Source organism: Anguilla rostrata, chromosome 9, assembly GCF_018555375.3.
Source record: "Anguilla rostrata isolate EN2019 chromosome 9, ASM1855537v3, whole genome shotgun sequence".
Lineage (NCBI taxonomy): Eukaryota > Metazoa > Chordata > Actinopteri > Anguilliformes > Anguillidae > Anguilla > Anguilla rostrata.
The window spans coordinates 41,092,333-41,110,372 of record NC_057941.1 but is presented as its reverse complement, the minus strand read 5'-3'; the positions used below and the strand labels follow the sequence as shown (position 1 = coordinate 41,110,372).

The 18,040-nt window shown below is 38.8% G+C and overlaps 1 protein-coding gene across 1 annotated transcript; it reads left to right on the top strand.

Moving 5' to 3' along the window:
* Positions 1-353: 353 nt before the first annotated feature.
* LOC135263775 (uncharacterized) lies at positions 354-17,076 on the top strand. The gene is made up of 15 exons (XM_064352154.1): positions 354-674; positions 3,321-3,419; positions 7,193-7,331; positions 7,667-7,795; positions 8,105-8,288; positions 8,378-8,406; positions 8,654-8,702; positions 9,283-9,326; positions 9,478-9,543; positions 9,643-9,699; positions 12,765-12,848; positions 12,972-13,598; positions 14,671-14,868; positions 15,584-15,702; positions 16,072-17,076. The coding sequence occupies exons 2-15, from the start codon at positions 3,324-3,326 to the stop codon at positions 16,102-16,104; spliced, it is 1,854 nt and encodes a 617-aa protein (XP_064208224.1). The 5' UTR covers positions 354-674; positions 3,321-3,323; the 3' UTR covers positions 16,105-17,076.
* The last annotated feature ends 964 nt before the right edge of the window (positions 17,077-18,040 follow it).

Here is an 18,040-nt window from a genome sequence, read left to right as displayed (position 1 = left end):
AAAATGATTCCGCAGAAACCTGGACCTTGTTCTTCTAAATGTTTTGATGGAGGCTGAAATCACAACTCCAACAATGCGATGCTCTTATGGTTCCTGTTCCTGATTATTGTAGTTTGGAGCTTCAAGTTCTGCACTTTTCACTCCGTTTTTCAGGGTTTTTCTTATTTCGATTAAGTAGTGTAAGTAGGCCTGTTTTTTTAATAAACTGTCTTGTCCATATGGGACAGAATATTTAATCGAGCTCGTTATATAAGCAATCCACAAGTAGGCTATGCCTAATGTGAATTTGTGGAAATCTGCCGCGACGTTCCATTTCGTAAGCAGATCAGTGAATCTGCGCAGCATGACGCTCACAAATCGTCATCGCTGCAACAGGGTTCATGCGAAATCAGGCTCAGATGAGGGAAACGAGACAGGCTCCAGGAGGGAAATGAGTAGGCTATTAAACATCTAGCCACTTATTGTGAAGCCAGAAATGCAAATCTGAGCTCTGTGCGACTTCTAGCTTGGTTATTGCAAACCTGTCTTGATCGCTAGTACGTATAGGCTAGTTAGAGTAGCTAATGTTAAATAGTGTTGCTGAAACAAAGCGATAGGCTACTATCAAGCCAGCTAACTGTCTACATCTGCTGCTTGGCTGGTGAAAACTCAACGTTTTCGATTCGATTGTTAAAGTAAGTAGATAAGTTAGCCATGCAGCGATCAAAGGGAGTTCTATAAAACTGGGAATGCATATACAACCGCATGCAAATGTATGAAAACGTGTAACTGTTTTTGGAAGTCATTTAGCCTGATCAGTTGCCAGACACGAAGGTTTTCTTGCTAAGTATAATAATTAGCAATAGTACTGTAATTGCCAAAACATGAAGGCACCATGATATGTTGCTTATGTCTACCGTACACATTCTTGGTCATGAAAGTTATGTTTACAAACATCACTCATCCGTGTAGCTATAAAGCATTAAAGACTGCATGGTTATTCTGAGTCGCTACAGGTTGTTTTCGGGTATTCTGTTAATGTTAGGTGTTACATGTTGCGAATGCTTTGAGTTATAGTTCTCAAATGTATGACCATTACTAGATTGTTAACAGTTCCCTTAATGTATTGAAAAGGGCTTAACGTTGAAAGGGTTTGTGAACTCAAATTGGTAACGTTGTCGTTAAATGTATTCTTACCGTGAAGAGTCCCTGTCTTGTTTACGTTTTTGTTTACATTCTGAACAGATGTGACTGTGCAAGCTAACCTATCACTGTCAGCCTCGCGGCACTGTCGACACAAGCAATGCCGGAAGCGCTGTCCTAAAGAAATCATCTTACCGTGAAGAGGGCTTGACACGCAAGCGTGCAAATGTATCACGGCGACGCAATTATATCGACAAATGCCATCTTTGGGGGAAAATGCAATATGCTGTCACTGCGTTTAGATCGAGGCTACAATGCATTAAAAAAAACAACACTTAAATCACCCACTCAATCTGTTTATGCCATCATAACACGGAGCGTTTGAAACTATAATTGGCAATACGTTCTTTTACAAACATAAATAAATAAATAGTAGGCTACAGGTCAAGTTTGAGTTCACTTGTCTGGCTTTGACAACTTTGGGACAACTTTTTAACTTTGTAGTTCACACTCAAAAGTAACTTAAATATTCAGTGAGTATTGGAGGCTTACTAATGTTTAGTATAATTTTCTGCAGGCTACTGGTAGTAGACTTCATGTATTAAAAGTCGCGAAGAAGTTCAAGTATGAGCCTAAGTGTACTTTCTTGAAATTTACTAGTGGAAAACTGAACCAAATACTCTTTCTTATTTTTAGAAAGTGCGCTCCAGTAATGTGCTTATAAAACTTGTCAAAGTTCCCTTCAGCCTACAACTGGTTATACAAGTAGTATATGATATCATGAAAGACACCAGAGCACCACTCCATCATAAAATTCAGTGGTGGATTCATAGTTTGTACATAAGAAAACTGAAGTGAGCCTCAGCCGTGTTTTTGGATTAATGAAACTGACTGTACAGCCAAAGATGGTATTATTGAAAAATCATTGAAAATTCATGGAAATATGGTTCCTCCCCTGAATTTTGTGATGGTCTGGTATTATAGGCCTGCTACCTGAATAACCAGTTTTAGGCTGAAGGGAACTTTGACAAGGTGGACACTACAAAGTTTTATAAGTACACTAATATGCTTTCTCAAAATAAGAAAGCCTACTTGATTCACCTTTGAACTATTACACTCTGCAGGAAAGTATGCTTAAGCTTGAACTTACTTGAACATCTTAGCAACTTCTACATGAATTATACTGAAGTAGGCAACAGAAAACAATACTAAAATACTGAACCAGAAGTAGGCCACTAGTGCTCACTGGATGTTTAAGTTACTTTTGAGGTTTTATTAACTAAAAAGTGGGGCAGTTTGCTCCCAACATTGACAAAGTCAGATTAGTGGATCTATGTTTAAACATCACATGTAGCCTATAGCTTTTCTTCTCTTCAAGGGAGTGCAGTGCTATATGGTTTATAACACTCTGTGCTATGATGGCATTATATACAGTTTGTGTGGGTGACTGACAAGTGTATTTTTTATTTTTTGGAGCGAGGTTTGCTCCTTTCTTTAATCTAAATGCAGTTGACAGCATATAGCCTTTTTTCCAAAGATGGTATTTCTCAATATAATTGTGCTGCTGTGGTGACACATTTCTACACCTGCGGGTCAGGCACTCTTCACAGTAAGAAGAAATTTTCGGACAGTGCTTCTGGCATTGCTTCTGTCAAAAGTGCTGCAAGGCTAGCAGCGATAGATTCGCTTGCAGTCACACCTGTCCAGAATGTAAAAAAGTAAGGGATCCTTCACACAAACATATATATACTCACCCATATATTTCGGATTTGTCACGGGTAGCCTGCCTACAGCCCATTTCACAATAACATCACCACATTAATTAGAATATTATGCAACCTGCAATATACTGTACTTGCACATTTTATACAAAGAACCCACACTGGATTGTTACTAACTAAGGCAATATTCCACTTGTTAATTATTTAACCTTTGCCTATAAGAAGCTTTTCATCAGGAACCTTCTCGCCATTGACAAAAGAATTACATTTCTTTCAGCAGTGGTTTTATTGTGTGGAAGGTTATGTGCCCTGAAAGGTCTTGTTTCTTTTCCTTCTATAGAACAGTATCTACTAAACAGAACTAAATGTGTGTTTTGGTCCTCTTTTTTTTTTTGTCTAGACTAGAGCCTATTGCATGTGATCATAATTTAACGTGAGCATCAATATTTTGTCCTGTTCATATTTTCCCTGTCACAGAAAATGGCACAGAAGGGAGACTTGCCTCCACCCTCTGTACAATGGGCATCAGATAGTCACCCTGTGGTGTCATTCCTCATGTCAGCTCTCAACTCAATGGTAAATACTTAATACCATAAATACTTTGTTTAAGGATGTTGGGTGGCAGTTATGCAGTTGAAGATATTTTATATGCAGTTATAGTTCTGAAGGTTTAAAGGCAAATGTTATTCTTTTTTTTTGTTTTAGAAGAAACACAATGTTTAGATTAATCATATGAATACAATTGAAATTATAATGTAATTACTTGTTAGTGTCTCCCCCTAGAGGGTTTTTTACAACCAAAAAGCAACACTATTTTAATTATTTAGAATGATTTATATACACAGTGAGCTCCATAATGTTTTGGACAGGTAAATGCTTTTTACTTGATTTGTCTCTGTACTCAAGGTTTGCAATTAAACAATTCACATGTGGTTAGGGTACAGATTCTCAGCTTTTATAAAAAAAATATATATATATTTTGGTTTCACCATGTAGAAATTACAGCACTTTTTATGCATAGTCCCCCCATTTCAGGGCACCATAATGTTTGCAAGAAATGGCTTCATTGGTGTTTCTGATTAATCAGAAGTGTCCAATTGCTTCCTTAGTGCAGGCTGGAAGTGTTATCAGTGTCTAGTCTTGATTCAAGGCTTTTGATTGCCTTTGGAGGCCGTTATATTCATTTGTCAACATGAGGACCAGAGTTGTGCCGATGAAAATCAAGGAAGCCATTGTGAGGCTGAGAAATAAGAAAAAAAAAATTGTGAGAGGCCAAACATAGGCCAAACCATAGTCCTACCAAAACCAACTGTTTGGAACATCATTAAGAAGATAAAAAGCACTGGTGATCTCCATAATCGCAAACAGCCTGGTAGGCTAAGGAAGTCCTCTTCAGTTGATGACCAAATCATCTGTCTGACAGATCAGAAACACTCTTCAGGAGGCAGTTGTGGATGTGTCAGTGACTACTGTCAGAATTCATCCTGCTGCTGCCATAAGCTGTCACATCATCAGGGAAGGCAAGTGAGCCATTTCCAGTGGCAGCCATACAGTGGGCTCCAGAATTATTAGCACCCTTGATAAATATGCACAAAAAATGGCTAAACTAAAAAATAATACAGTTATTGACATAAGCTTTATTTTCCAACATGTGTAAACTGGTGTGCTTGATTAATGATTCATTGGAATTACATTACAAGCATTTGGCAGACGCTCTTATCCAGAGCGACGTACAACAAAGTGTATAACCATAACCAGGAACAAGTATGACGAAAACCCTAGAGAGAAGTACCGGTCCAAGTGCAGGGAACAACCGCATAGTTCAACTTGGACCCTGAAGGTTAAACTGATTAACACTAACACAAACGAGAACGGCAACAACGCAGTCTATGGAAAAATACAAGCAGTAGTTAAAACAGGTGCATTAACTAGAAAACATTTTGAGATGCAGCTGACTCCTCAGACAGCAAACGAACGCATAGCGCACTGCTGCCTTCGCAAACACGTTTAATAATCCCTGTTCATTGCCACATATGTCACCTACGAAACAGCTCCCTAGTTACAACCCTAAGCTTATGGTCATTTAAGAGATTACAGGGAGGTAGGGAGGGATGGGGAGAGGGGAGAGGAATCAACCAAAGTCTTAAATTTTTTTAATTAAAAAAAATATTTCCCCAAAAAACAGGTTCCACAATTATTGGCACCCCTGGTTTAATGCTTTGTGAAAACACCCCTGGCAAAGATGACAGCCATGAGTCTTTTCCTATAATTTATGATAAGTTTAGAGAACACATTTGTAGGGATTTTTGACCATTGCTCCATGTAGAACTTTTCAGAATCTTTGATATTTTTGGGTTTGCGCTTATGGACCCCCCTCTTCAGCTCAGACCACAGGTTTTTGATGGAATTTAAGTCTGGAGACTGAGATGGCCATTGGAAAACATGGATGTTGATTTCACTTAAGCATTTCTGTTTAGATTTTGATGTATGCTTGGAGTCATTGTCCTGCTGGACAATCTTACCTATGATCAAGTCCTAGCTTCTTAACAGAGACAGCCACATTTTCTGACAGAATTTCCTGGTACCTTGTTGAATTCATTGTGCCACTGATCTAAAATAGTGCCCCGGGACCACTGCCAGCAAAACATCTCCAAAATATCAATGACCCACCTCCATATTTGACCGTAGGTATGAGGTGCTTCTCCTGTATGCATTCCTCTTTTGCCGCCAAACATGTTGATGGTGTGTATGGCCAAAACGTTCAATTTTGGTCTCATCTGACAATAGCACTCTCTTCCAGTCATAATTCCAATGAGGTTGTCAAGCTCCAGATTCTTGGTTTTGTTTATTGTGCTCAGTAAGGGCTGTCTTCGTGTCACCCTTGCAAAGAGTTAGTTGGTACGGAGGTGCCATTTTATGTTTTTTTTTTTACTTGTTGACCGCAAGAAACAAACCAATCTCTGCAATTCTTAAACAGTGATCCTTGGGTTATGAATGGCCTCCCTCACCATCTTCTTCACTGTCCGTGGGGACACCATGCACTTGCTTCCTCTTCCTGGCAAATTTGCAACCATTCCATATGTTTACACCTTTTTATTATTGCCCTTACAGTGGTACGTTTAACCGTGTATGCCTTTTTTTTGTACCCATTACCAGACTTGTGACGGTAAATTACCATCGGTCTCTTCTGAATTGACAGTTATTTGGATTTTCCCATGCTGATGGATGACAAAGGGATTTTGTATGCTTGTTACCTCATTTTAATTCTCTAGTGGAATTGGAAGTGATGGAATGACACAATATAGTTCCTTTAGACTGAGATGAACTAAATTAAGTAAAATTGTATTGCCAATTTCATTTTGTTTGACTTTACTTACAATAATTGTTAGGGGTGCCAATAATTATGGCACCTATTTGTATTGAAATAATGTATTGAAATAAAAGTATATAGTTTCCCCATATGTTTGAACATAACATATAGATTATTATCTGTGTCATTTATTATATGCAGCCTTTTTTCTTCATTTTTATTAAGGGTGCCTACAATTGCCCACTGTACATGCCCAAGTCACTACCTCCAACCCTCCCTCCACTATGTTTCACGAATGAGGGGGATGCTGTGGATTATGAGCATTTCCATCACTTTGGTACCGGTTAATACTCATCTCGTCTGTCCAGAACTGTTTTTTTTTTTTTTTAAATACACTTTTCTTCCCAATTTAAATTTCTTCAGTCATCCCCCACAGTGGTTTTCTGTTTTCCACTAGGTTGTTTGTTAATGCTAAGCTCAACAATGCATTCTTGCTTCCCGACATTGTATCAAGCAGTTGATTTTGACACTCCCAGTGTTTTGGCTATGTCTCTCATCAATTTATTCTGATTTTTAAGCCTCATGATGACCTGCCTTTCTGGCTTTGAGACTTAATTGGTCCTTATTTTGAGGGACAACAGCAACATTGGACTGGAAATAACACACCTATAATCAACTTTTTGTTAGCTTTTTTGTGCATGAACTAATGGTGCTGACAGACAGCTGGCCATAAAACAGCTGAACGGCTGGTCCCCTAAAATGGGAGACTAAGTATGAAAAGGGCTGCAATCCATGGATACATGGATTATCCCATATTGATGTAAATGCCCTGAAATTAAAGCTGACAGTCTGCACTATAACCTCATGATCACTGTTTTATTTCAAATCAGTAGAGAGCCAAAGCAACAAATATTAACAGTGTTATCGATAATCAGTTCTGTGGGGGTTAGGCCATTATTTTTAAAAAGATGCACGGTCAAAATGCGAAACGTGGCTGAAAACTACAGTCTGAATTTTTCTTAACTCAATGGCCTTTCAGTGCATGGAGCTGGCCAAGTCAAGCGTAGAGGTAGCCTGCCTAGCTGTCTTCAACAAGGAAGTGTTTGTGGTGGGGACAGAGCGAGGCAAAGGATATGCAAACATTAGGCTGGACTTCCAGAGAGACTTTGCCACATACTGTAAGTAATCATGGACACTTGTAAGGTTAGGAAAATACTGTGTTTGCATTCTGTCCATTTTAAGTGAAATCGTTGCATTTTACTATGTGCCAAAGAAAAAGCTTTTCACACCAAGGATAATAAAAAAGAGAGATTACTACAGAAGGCAAAGTTTTGGAATAAATGTAATTAAAATTCTCTTTTTGTTGTTTTAGATATGCCTCGATAAGTAGAAACAGGTGCCTTTTTGGATAATATTGGACATCCCTGAATTCTAGACACTGAATAATTTAAGCCTGATTGGAGGTATTTTTCCTGCAAAGACATATGGATCAATTTCTCCTGGTGACTTCTAGGTGTTTCTGAGGAGGAGAAACATAATGACCAACATAGGAGTAAAGACCTTTGTTATCAACATGCTTCAGACAAGCTAAACAGGGATAAACTGAAAATGGCAGTGGAGGACCTCTTCTCCTCATGTTACGGTAATTATATCTATTACAATAGGCAGCAGTGAGCTGGAAGATCTCCAGGTCAAGCTGCATATTATTAACAGGCAACCAAAGAAGCCACAGTGCATTAATCAGATTCAGCACAGTCTTATGACAGTGTGACAGGAATGACTTTGTGACAGTGTAATATTAACATGACAATTGTAATAATATTCTTCAGAATGATAATGCTTTCTGTATCCCCAGTTAATCTTTCAGCAAATCAAATCCAATGTAGCATACTGTGACATGCATGTGGATTTGTGGGGCCTGTGCTGACAGTTGGTGTTTTCTGTGGTTTAGGAAAAGCTTTAGGGAAGTCTAGATTGGTGGCTGTGCCGTACGCCAAGATTCTCGAGGACCCCTCCGATGTGGAAGTGAAAGGTCTTCCTGAGGGAATCATTTTACAGGAGCCTGGAAATTACGACACATCGACTTTAATGAAAATTCTGGAAAATAAGCTCCACATTAGCTTTGTTTTGAGAAGGTGACTCCGCGGTCTGTTGAATACTTTTATGATATTTATTTCTTTGTTGTTGTAATAGCTGTCTGACCATCGATTATTTTTATTTTTAGGCCAGTTTTGGGAAAAAGAAAGCTGAAAGGTAGACAAAACTTTTTCTTCATGATGAGTGCTATTGGATAGTTCCTCAGTTGTAGCTCACCCACTTAATTCAAAAACAGTGGCCTTAATGTATAATCTATTCTGTTTATGATTCACTGGAAGGTGCAAGATTTGGAAGGCAAGGAATTGCCTCAGAAAACACTGTGTCACTAGCATGTTTATTTAGTCACACTGAAGCTGAATGGTTGCACTTCTAAACAAGGATTTTATTTCTGTTTGACTTGCAGGAAAGGATACCAGTCAGGCAGTGAAGCGTGAAAACAGTTCATCAGATTGGTAAATAGAATTTACATCCACCAAAGAAAGCAAATGTGAGAGGTCCTATTTGTGGTTAGCCAGTAGGCAACAATCATATGCAGTTTAAAAATGAATGTTTATCCATATATTTCAATGCGATAGACCACATTATTCAAGTGTCATCAGGTTGTATCTTTAACACAATTATAATATCTAGTGAGTAAATATTAAGAGGATTACATATGTAAATATGTAGATATAATTGGGGCCACAGATATTTAGTTTAATTTCCCAGGCACAACAGACAACTTCCAAGAATTTATGACTCATGTTCCCCCCAATATAATATCAGGAGTAATGATTCTGCGAAGAGAAAAAACGTTTTTTTAAATGTCCAAAACGTAGTGTTATGCAATTTGTGTTACTAGCCTCCTACTGAAATACATGAAGTTCAGTGTTTTTCTCTAATTTCCATGAGAGTCCTAATAAAAATGGACTACATCTGCAACTGTGTTTGAAGCATTTGCAGTCAGAAAGTTGGACACATGCTCCATTTTTGGCTATTTTTAAAATTGTCATTTGATGGCAAACAGTGCTAATTAAATGCATTCTCTTGCAGCTTTGTAACTGTACAAGTGAAATCAGAACCACATGAAAACCAAGGTATATCCATAATTTAAATATGTGAATAAAGAGCTCCCAAGTAGTGTGGACTATGAATGCAGTAAGCATTCCTGCTAGTTTAATTATATTTTTGATTTCAATCCAAAATGCAATGATGGATATGAAAAGTGCTCTTTGTCTGTTTCTTCAGAGGAATCAGAGATGGTAGTTATGTCTGTGAAAGAAGAACGTGATGACCCTCAGTATCCCCTGAAAAGTAAATCGTTTAGAAATCACTCCAATCACTTGAGTATTTGCATAAGAATGTGACGGTGTTAGACAGCACATTGGAATTTGTGTCTGAATTTTTTTGTAGGCAGTCATTGTGTTGGGGAAGCAAGAGAGGACACCGCAAAGTTATTTCCAAGAGAAGGTAAGGATGTTCTCTCTACTCCTTCTTGCACTGGCAGTTTTCTGAAGCAGAAATGGAGACACTGTTACCCCCTAGGGTTATTTATACTATTGTCAATCATTGAGTAAATCATTTTGTTTGCTCTCTTGTATATATATATATATATGTAGACAGAGAGATAGAGAACAAAATTATGTGTATATGCATATTGTACTTTGTAAAAGTCAGAGACAACCTTTTTGTTTTTTCATTTTTTCAGTCAAATCGGCCATTCAGTGCATTTTTTTCAGCATCGAACAATAATGCAGGAAACATATATTTAACAGAACATTATATAATTACAGAAAAGCCTCCACTACTACATATAAATTCAGATCTATCACTGTTTGTCCAGTCCTTTCAATCAACAAACAAGTTACAGCTGTGTCCTCCCAACATAAGTTGTTGCCAAACATGTCAATGACGTTAAAACACTTTGCCTTCACTACTGTAGAATTTGAACAGACAACTACCCAGACACACCTTAGCCATCGATAATTCAATTGTATAAGGAAGGTGCACGTCAAAGGAAAATATGTGGGGGGAAAAGAGTTTCTAAAAGAGAGTTCAAAAGATTATTGTAAGATACAGGGAAAATGTGACTCCTAAGAACCGTGCAAGAACTGGTAGACTACTAAAACTATCACAATCAAAAAGATGGTATTTTGAGAGATATTGAGAGATAGGAAAAAAATTATCTCCACTCTTGCTTCAGATCTGAAGAAATCCACAGGCGTTTCTGTCAGTCCTTCCAATATGAGAAGACAACAATGCTGAAAGGATGCGTAGTTGTGAAAAAGCCGCTACTGTGGAAAGGAAATAAACAAAAGAGATTGAGATTTCCGCAAGTAAGAGAAGGCAGTACGTATGCTGCCAAAGGAGAGACTCTCTGAACCATGTCTACAACCATCAGTCAAGGATGGTGGAGAATCAGTGCAAGTTTGTACTGATTGGGGTTGTATAAGAACATCTGGAGTTGGTGATTTGGTTTTGATTGAAGGAATGTTGAATGCTGATAAATGCAAACATCTTAATATATCACGCAATACCCTCTGGACGACGTTTGATTGGAAGCACATTCATTCTACGTATGACAATGACCCCATGTACACTGCTCTGAAGACCAAGCTGCTGGTGTTCTCAGAAAAATGGACTAGCCACCCCAGAGTCCAGACCTCAACATCATCAAATGTGTTTTGGATTATTTGGATCGAGAGAAGCAGAAAATACAACATACTGCAAATACTGAACTTTGGAGGTGTTTACAAGAAGCTTGGAAAGATATCCCTGCAGATTTCTTCGAAATCTCCTGAAAAGAATGGAAGCTGTAATAAAGGCAATGGGTGATCATACTAAATACTCAATTAAAAAAAAAAATGCACTAAATGGCTGTTTTCACTGGAAAGTAAATAAATGAAAGGGGTGGTTACTGACCATTACACTGAAAGATATATATATATATATATATATATATATACTGAAATATATAAATATATATATATATATATATATATATATATGTATATATATATATATATAGTGATCTCCATAATGTCTGGGACAAAGACTTTTTTTTCGATTTGTACCCAACAATTTTAAATTTGTGATCAAACAGTTCACATTTCACATGAGGTTAAAGTGCAGATTCTCAGCTTTTCTTAAAGAGTATTTTTTATACATTTTGGTTTCACCATGTAGAAATTACAGTGTTATGACTGCTTGAAGTCTGTGACCTTTAGACATCACCAAGGATCTTCACTGATGATGCTCTGCCAGACCTGTACTGCAGCCATCTTCAGCTCCTGCTTATTTTGGGCGCTAGTTGCCTTGAGTTTTCTTGTCAGCATATGAAACGCAGATCGGGTGAATGAATTGGTCAGTCAAGAATTCTCCAGTTTCTGGCTTTGAAAAACACCTTTGTTTTAGCAGTATATTTTGGATCTTTATCTTGCTGTAGGAAGCGCCGTTGAGTTTGGAGGCATTTGCTTTGAGCAGATAAGATACACCTCAGCAGTTACATCATTAATGAATACATCAGTGTGGACAATTGGGCCAGTAGCCTACCTAATATGGTAGCCATGCATGCCCAAACTATAACACCCTCACCACATTTCACAGATGCGGGTGCTTTGGATCTTGGCCTCCACACTTTGCTTTTGCATTCATTCTAATACAAGTGAATCTTGGTCTTGTCTGTCTAATTTCTTCCAGAACTTTGCAGGTTCTTTTAGGTACTTCTTAGTAAACTGGCTGTCTTGTTTTTGTGGCTAACTAGTGGTTTGCATCTTGCAGTGTAGGCTCTGTTGTTCTGTTCGTGAACTCTCTGATGCATTCACACCTGCCTCCTGTAGACTGTTTCTGATCTGTCATTATGGTGAAAATTATTTGGTCATCAACTGTAGAGGTCTTCCTTATCCTACCAGGCCCTTTGCAATTGCTGTGCTCACCAGTGGTCTATTTATTCTTAATGATGTCACAAACAGTTGCTTTTGGTTAGCCTAAGGTTTGGCCTGTATGTCTCTGACTGATTTTCTCATTTCTCATAATGGCTTCTATGACTTTCACTGGCACAACTCTGGTCCTCATGCTAACAAATTCCTTTAACAGGCTAGAATCAATACTAGATACTGAAAGCTGTCTTGTACCTCCACTAAGGAAGCAATTGAACACACAATTGTGTTGGCTTCACAGGTGTTTCTAATCAGAAAAATCTGTGAAGCCATTTGTCCAAAACATGGTGAAATGGAGGGTCTCTGTGTAAGAAGTACTGTCATTTCTACAAGGTGAAAACAAAATGTATAAAAATGCCCTGTAATAAAAGCCAAGAATCTGCACTTCCACCACATGTGAATCGCTTGATCTGAAATTGTGGAGTTCACAGGCAAAGGAAGTAAAAATATGTCTTTGCCCCAAAGATTATGGAGCTCACATAGTTTTATAATGCATTTATGTTTGGTTTTTTTTACATGTGTAAATCTATGTTTTTATATAGACAGTAATAGGTTTCATCTCCTGATCATCGGATAAACCAATCTATTTGTTTACAGTCTACCAGTCTGTTGTGCATGGCTCAGGTCCATCAGCCGTTGCAGAAATAAGGGAGGATCCTGAGGTAGAGGTGACCATTGAAGGTGAGCGTGATTGCTCATGCATTTGTCTGCCTCTTTTGATTAACTCCCTCTCTCATGAGAGATGAATCTGGTTGGTTCAGTGCTTTTTGTCCCATAAGAACCACAACTTCTCTCATCTTTCAGCTTCTGCAGCCTGTTGGTCAAGAGCAGGGATCGACCTGGCCCTTGGCCCTGGCAGGAAGCTGCCTGATCTAACCCTGCAACCACAGTTCCGCAGCAGGAACACCCAGTGCAGCACCAAGTGGGGCATGACCGTCCTGCGCAAGTGGTACCAGAACCGCTTCCAGCGGCCGGCCACCGCCATCGACCTGATGTCCCCGGCAGAGCTTGACGAAATCCTATGTGAGTTCTACCTCAACGCTAAGACCTGCAAGAAGGACCCCTACACCAAAAACTCCCTGAATGCCATTCGCAGGAGCATCAGTCGTTGCCTGCGTGGGCCTCCCCTACGCCGTCCAATCAACATCCTCAGCGATTTCCAGTTCCCTGCCTCCAACCGTACCTACCGAGAGGTCTGCAGCACCCTGGAAATGGAGGGCAAGGCTATAACCAAGCACATGGTCCCCATAGCTGCGGAGGACCTGCTGAAGCTGTACCAGAGCAGTGCACTAAGGACCAGCTCTCCCCAGACCCTCCTTAACAAAGTCTGGTTTGACATCATGTTCTTCCTGGTGCGAGATGGTGGAGGGGGTCGCTACACCCAACGGGAACTCACAAGAGAGTCATTCAGCTTTAGCATTGACGAGCACGGTAATTATATCACGTCCTTCCATATTCTTAAGCTCCTCAATGCTTCAATGCTCTAGTAAACTGTTCTTTACTATGCAGGATTATTATCTATGATGCATCTCTATATTTCTACACTTTTGCCGAATTTGTGCACCTTTACCTGGTTTTGTGTTTGTATTCGGGACTTTTCTGGGCGTGGTGCTTGTTTCTGTGTGGGGCGAGGTGGGTGTGGCTACAGAGCCTGTGGCTTTGGATCAGATTTCAATGTAGTGTTTGTTGCTACAGCTAGTTAGCCACTGTTATGGCTCAAATATAGCAAAGCAGAAAGACAAGCCAACAGTGCTCATTCAAGAAATATAGTTACTGTTACCTTGGAATTGCTTTTCCTCTATGGCGTCAGCAGCAGTTTGCCAAGGGGCTGAAAAGCAATGTGGTGTGCTGGCTTGTTTTCTGCTGGACCTGTAAGCAACGTTACCTCTCGCTGTGCAGTTTCTTACCAGAATTGCGGTTTTTCACTGGAATGTCAAGTTTTTAAATTATTTGTTCATGTTCGGTTCATGGTCCTGACTGGACAGTGTAGTGTAGTGTCTGGTCCGAGAAATTGGTGGGAGAAATTTACCAGTTTTAATTGCAGTTTTAATTGAATTTTGCATGTCTGTGACTCAGTCAGGTACTTGGGATCAGTGGGCGGGGCTGAAGACAGAGGGGGAGACTTCTTTTATTGTAAACACAGGCTCAAAAATCCTGCATAGTATGCATTTAAACATTACTGCATTGCTCTTTTCATTTGTTTTATTCATTCATTCCATTATTTTTTTTTATATCCAATTATGTATTTCCATTGGAAGCTACTGTCAATATGGATTTGAGTTTTATTTAGAATTTTGTTCACTATTTAATTATAATTTCCTTTTTACATCAACTTCAATTATGCCATTTCCTAAATAACAAAACCAGAAATTGATTATTAACAACGGTACTTCCTCAACTATGTCTGAAAGCTGTAAATCTGTCTTCTTTATATTACTTTGGTCTTGATAAGGTGGCAGTGCATTCACAGCATTGTGTCTCTGTGTATGCCTCACCCATCCAGGCAGAGAGTTTGTGTCTGCAGTTCAAAATGAGCGGAGGATGTACGCCCTGCCTGGAGATCCACGCTGCCCGGTTTCGGCCTTCCAGCTCTACCTCTCCAAACTCAACCCCTCCAGCAATGCCCTATTCCAGCACCCCATCCCTCACCCTTCCACAGACATATGGTACAGCACCAAGCCAGTTGGAGTTAATGTTTTAGGTATGATGATACATAAATAATGGCTAATCCCTTTCATCCATGAATTTTTTCCCCAAATATGGTGCTGCCATTCCCTGCTTAAATCCATTGCTTTTTAATTGAAGCTTCTTCCACCAGTCTGAGACAGCATAGACTGAACACCACTGAAACCCTCCGCACCAAGACATTACATTACAGGCATTTAGCAGACGCTCTTATCCAGAGCGATGTACAACAAGTGCATCAGTTCAAGGTGCAGAGGTGCAGAAAAACACACTAGAGTGAAGTAAAGATCATAGTGCCAGAAGTGACCACATAGATCAGGACTCCAACCCTGTAGGGTAACCTGTTCAGCAAATAAAACAATCCTGCCAAGTACAAAACAAGACATGGTGTGTCTAATTGCGCAGCCATATTAGACGTGGTCTGAATTTTGTTTCTAGAACTCAGAGCACATTTTGAGCACATAAAGAACAATTTGTTCTTTAGCTGAATACGCCACCTAGCAGCTAGATAAGACTGTTGGATGATATGATGTGTCTTTGGAATAGCATGAAAAATGTCTTTCAGTAACACCTGCTATATGCAGTCTGACCACATTGCACATAACATTCCAATGATGGCTTTCACATTGCAGTGTAATGCTGTCTTAACTCTTGGATTAAGTACGGGAAAGCACATTGGACAGGCTTCTGGACAAGTACATTTTTTAATTGCGTTTTGTGTTTACCTTCAGGCAGCATGATGTCCAAGCTGTCAAAAGAAGCTCAACTTTCTTTCATCTACTCTAACCACAGTATTAGAATGACCCAAATTTCACTGCTACAAGGACTTTTGCAGTCGCAAAGGACAAAGGTACAGTGAAATATTACTCTCTTTCATCTGACTCACAGACTTTGTGAAACCAGCTGGAAAACTCATGTGGTAGAATATTATAGGACCTTGTGACCCAATATCATAGGCATGGGACACAAGAATATGCAGTAGTAATAATGGAAGTCCTAAAGCTTAACAGGTGCACATCACATTGAATGAGCTGTTTTGACAAAGCTGTCAGATGAATAACGAAACAACACTTTTTGCATTATGTATGATATTCCATTGCAGAGATTTTATATTTCTATTGTAATTTTTCATGCATGTAACTCATTATAGAATTGCAAAATTTATGGGCACTAATATAAAAGCTTCACTTAACATGTATTATGTCTTATTTGTGTGCAGGTCTCTTCGCTGTCATTGAAAAAGCAATGGTAAACAGTGCCTGAGATAGTGTTTGTGTGATTTCTGTGCAAATGAACAACATTTTCTGTGTAATTTGTAATGCTGTGCTGTGTCATTCAGTTACAGGACAATGCACTTACTCTACGCTCAAGTGTTAAGTCTTCTTTCTCAAGTAACTGTATTGTGACTGATCCCCATCTGTTCAGCTTAATGATCTTATAGAATCAGAAAGGACATACTGTAGTCAGTATGTGATCTCATACACATCCTCGAGCCTTTTTCATAGTCAAAAATATATAGGATCCTGCAACCCTCTATTCAGATTAGCCCTTTGCATTTCATGGCCTACATTTATGTGAAAATGTCTAATATCAAACGGTAGACCCGTCCACCTGATGCTGGCTAGCTGATATGTGATTACAGGGTGTGCGGTTGTGAGATAGAGCTAATGTCACATCTGACAGTGAAGTGTCCAAGGATGACAGAAACAAATGGGTCTTGACCAGGGATCAAAATGGAATTTCTCACATGGGCTCAACACCTGTGAGAGGTCCTGAGGCCTGAAAGGGATGGTTGATGAACAGTGAGGCCACAAAATTCTTCATGTGCCTGTTATACCTCTTGAACGGTATGGTAAACTGCTGTATTTGGCACACATACTGTATGTGAATTCGGTAAAAAGCATTAGGTAAAGAAAACAGTATATTGCTTACTTTTATATTCAGAAATGCATTTGATTTGAAATGTGTCTTTTTATACATTATTCATTTGATACAGTTGGCTCTTTCATTTTAATAACTGGAATCTGAAATGTATTTTATTGTATAATGTATTTATGTGAGGCTTAACATAACACACTCAACAAGAAAGAAGTGATGTTGGACAGTTGTCCTTATCCAATCCAATCCAATCCATGGCTGTTGTTTGAACATGACATGCTGTACCATGTGTTACTTACTCTGTACTGAATATTGACAAAGTACAAGGTTAATTGTGAGTTAGAATAATACTAGAATAGAATAGAATATGAAAATGTGTTTTATATCGATTACATTTGCTTGGTGTAGTGTGTTATGTTGCTTCTGTGAAAGAAAATAATGTGCTGTGCAAATGTTTAGGTTCCCTCAGTAAAATATTGCAAATTCCTGAAATAAAAGTTGCTCTTAGTTTTTTAGGAATTAAATGAGCCTTACATGATATGTTTCACTAATTTACTACAAAATGTTATCCTGAACGAATCGCTGCAGATGTTTGTGAAGGCCATAGAACTGTCAAGGGATTTTGTAACAGTTACAACTTAAATTGCATTTTAAATATGCCTCAAAATGTGGCCTCCATCACCTGGCTTAATGGCCGTTATTATTTGCATGATAATCTTTCTTTTCTTTTCAAACACGTTTGCACCCCGGAAACCAACTTTGCAAATACTGTGGGTCTTGTCGAACGTAGGAATTTTCTTGAGTAATCTTCTTGATTAATTTCTTCAGAGGTAGAATATTACCGCATAATCATAGAGAGTGGTCTGTTCCTGTTTTTATGTAGTACCCTGAACAATGATTTACAGAATGTTTTATCACCGGCCTTGCTTTTTAATGATGTTCCACAAGGTTGTATGCTTCCATTTTGTACCAGATTCTCAAACTTGATCCTGATTTTAAAAGTCATTTTATTTAAATACTTCATTTTAAATATTGGCTTGCAAATTCATGATTTGTTATTTAGTTGACAACATAAATTGTAGCAAAGATATGAGTCAAATGTAAAATAACCATTCCCCAACATGACTTCTGGGTCCAATGCCACATCACATGATGCTATCCAACTTTCTGTTTTTGGGGTTTAACCACCGCAAGAACTTCTCGGAAGACATTCTGGTCTACCTTCTACATGGTTAACAAATTTATCTTCAAGAGATGTAAACCCATGAATAACATGATGTTTTCCCTGTATTCGACACAAGCTCATTTTC

Bases quoted from the DNA above. Each gene is read 5' to 3' on its own strand.
- LOC135263775 (XM_064352154.1), top strand. From the start codon at position 3,324: ATGGCACAGAAGGGAGACTTGCCTCCACCCTCTGTACAATGGGCATCA. The intron at 8,407-8,653 runs GTAGACAAAACT...TTTGACTTGCAG, and splicing joins GGGAAAAAGAAAGCTGAAAG to GAAAGGATACCAGTCAGGCA. The intron at 9,327-9,477 runs GTATATCCATAA...CTGTTTCTTCAG, and splicing joins AGAACCACATGAAAACCAAG to AGGAATCAGAGATGGTAGTT.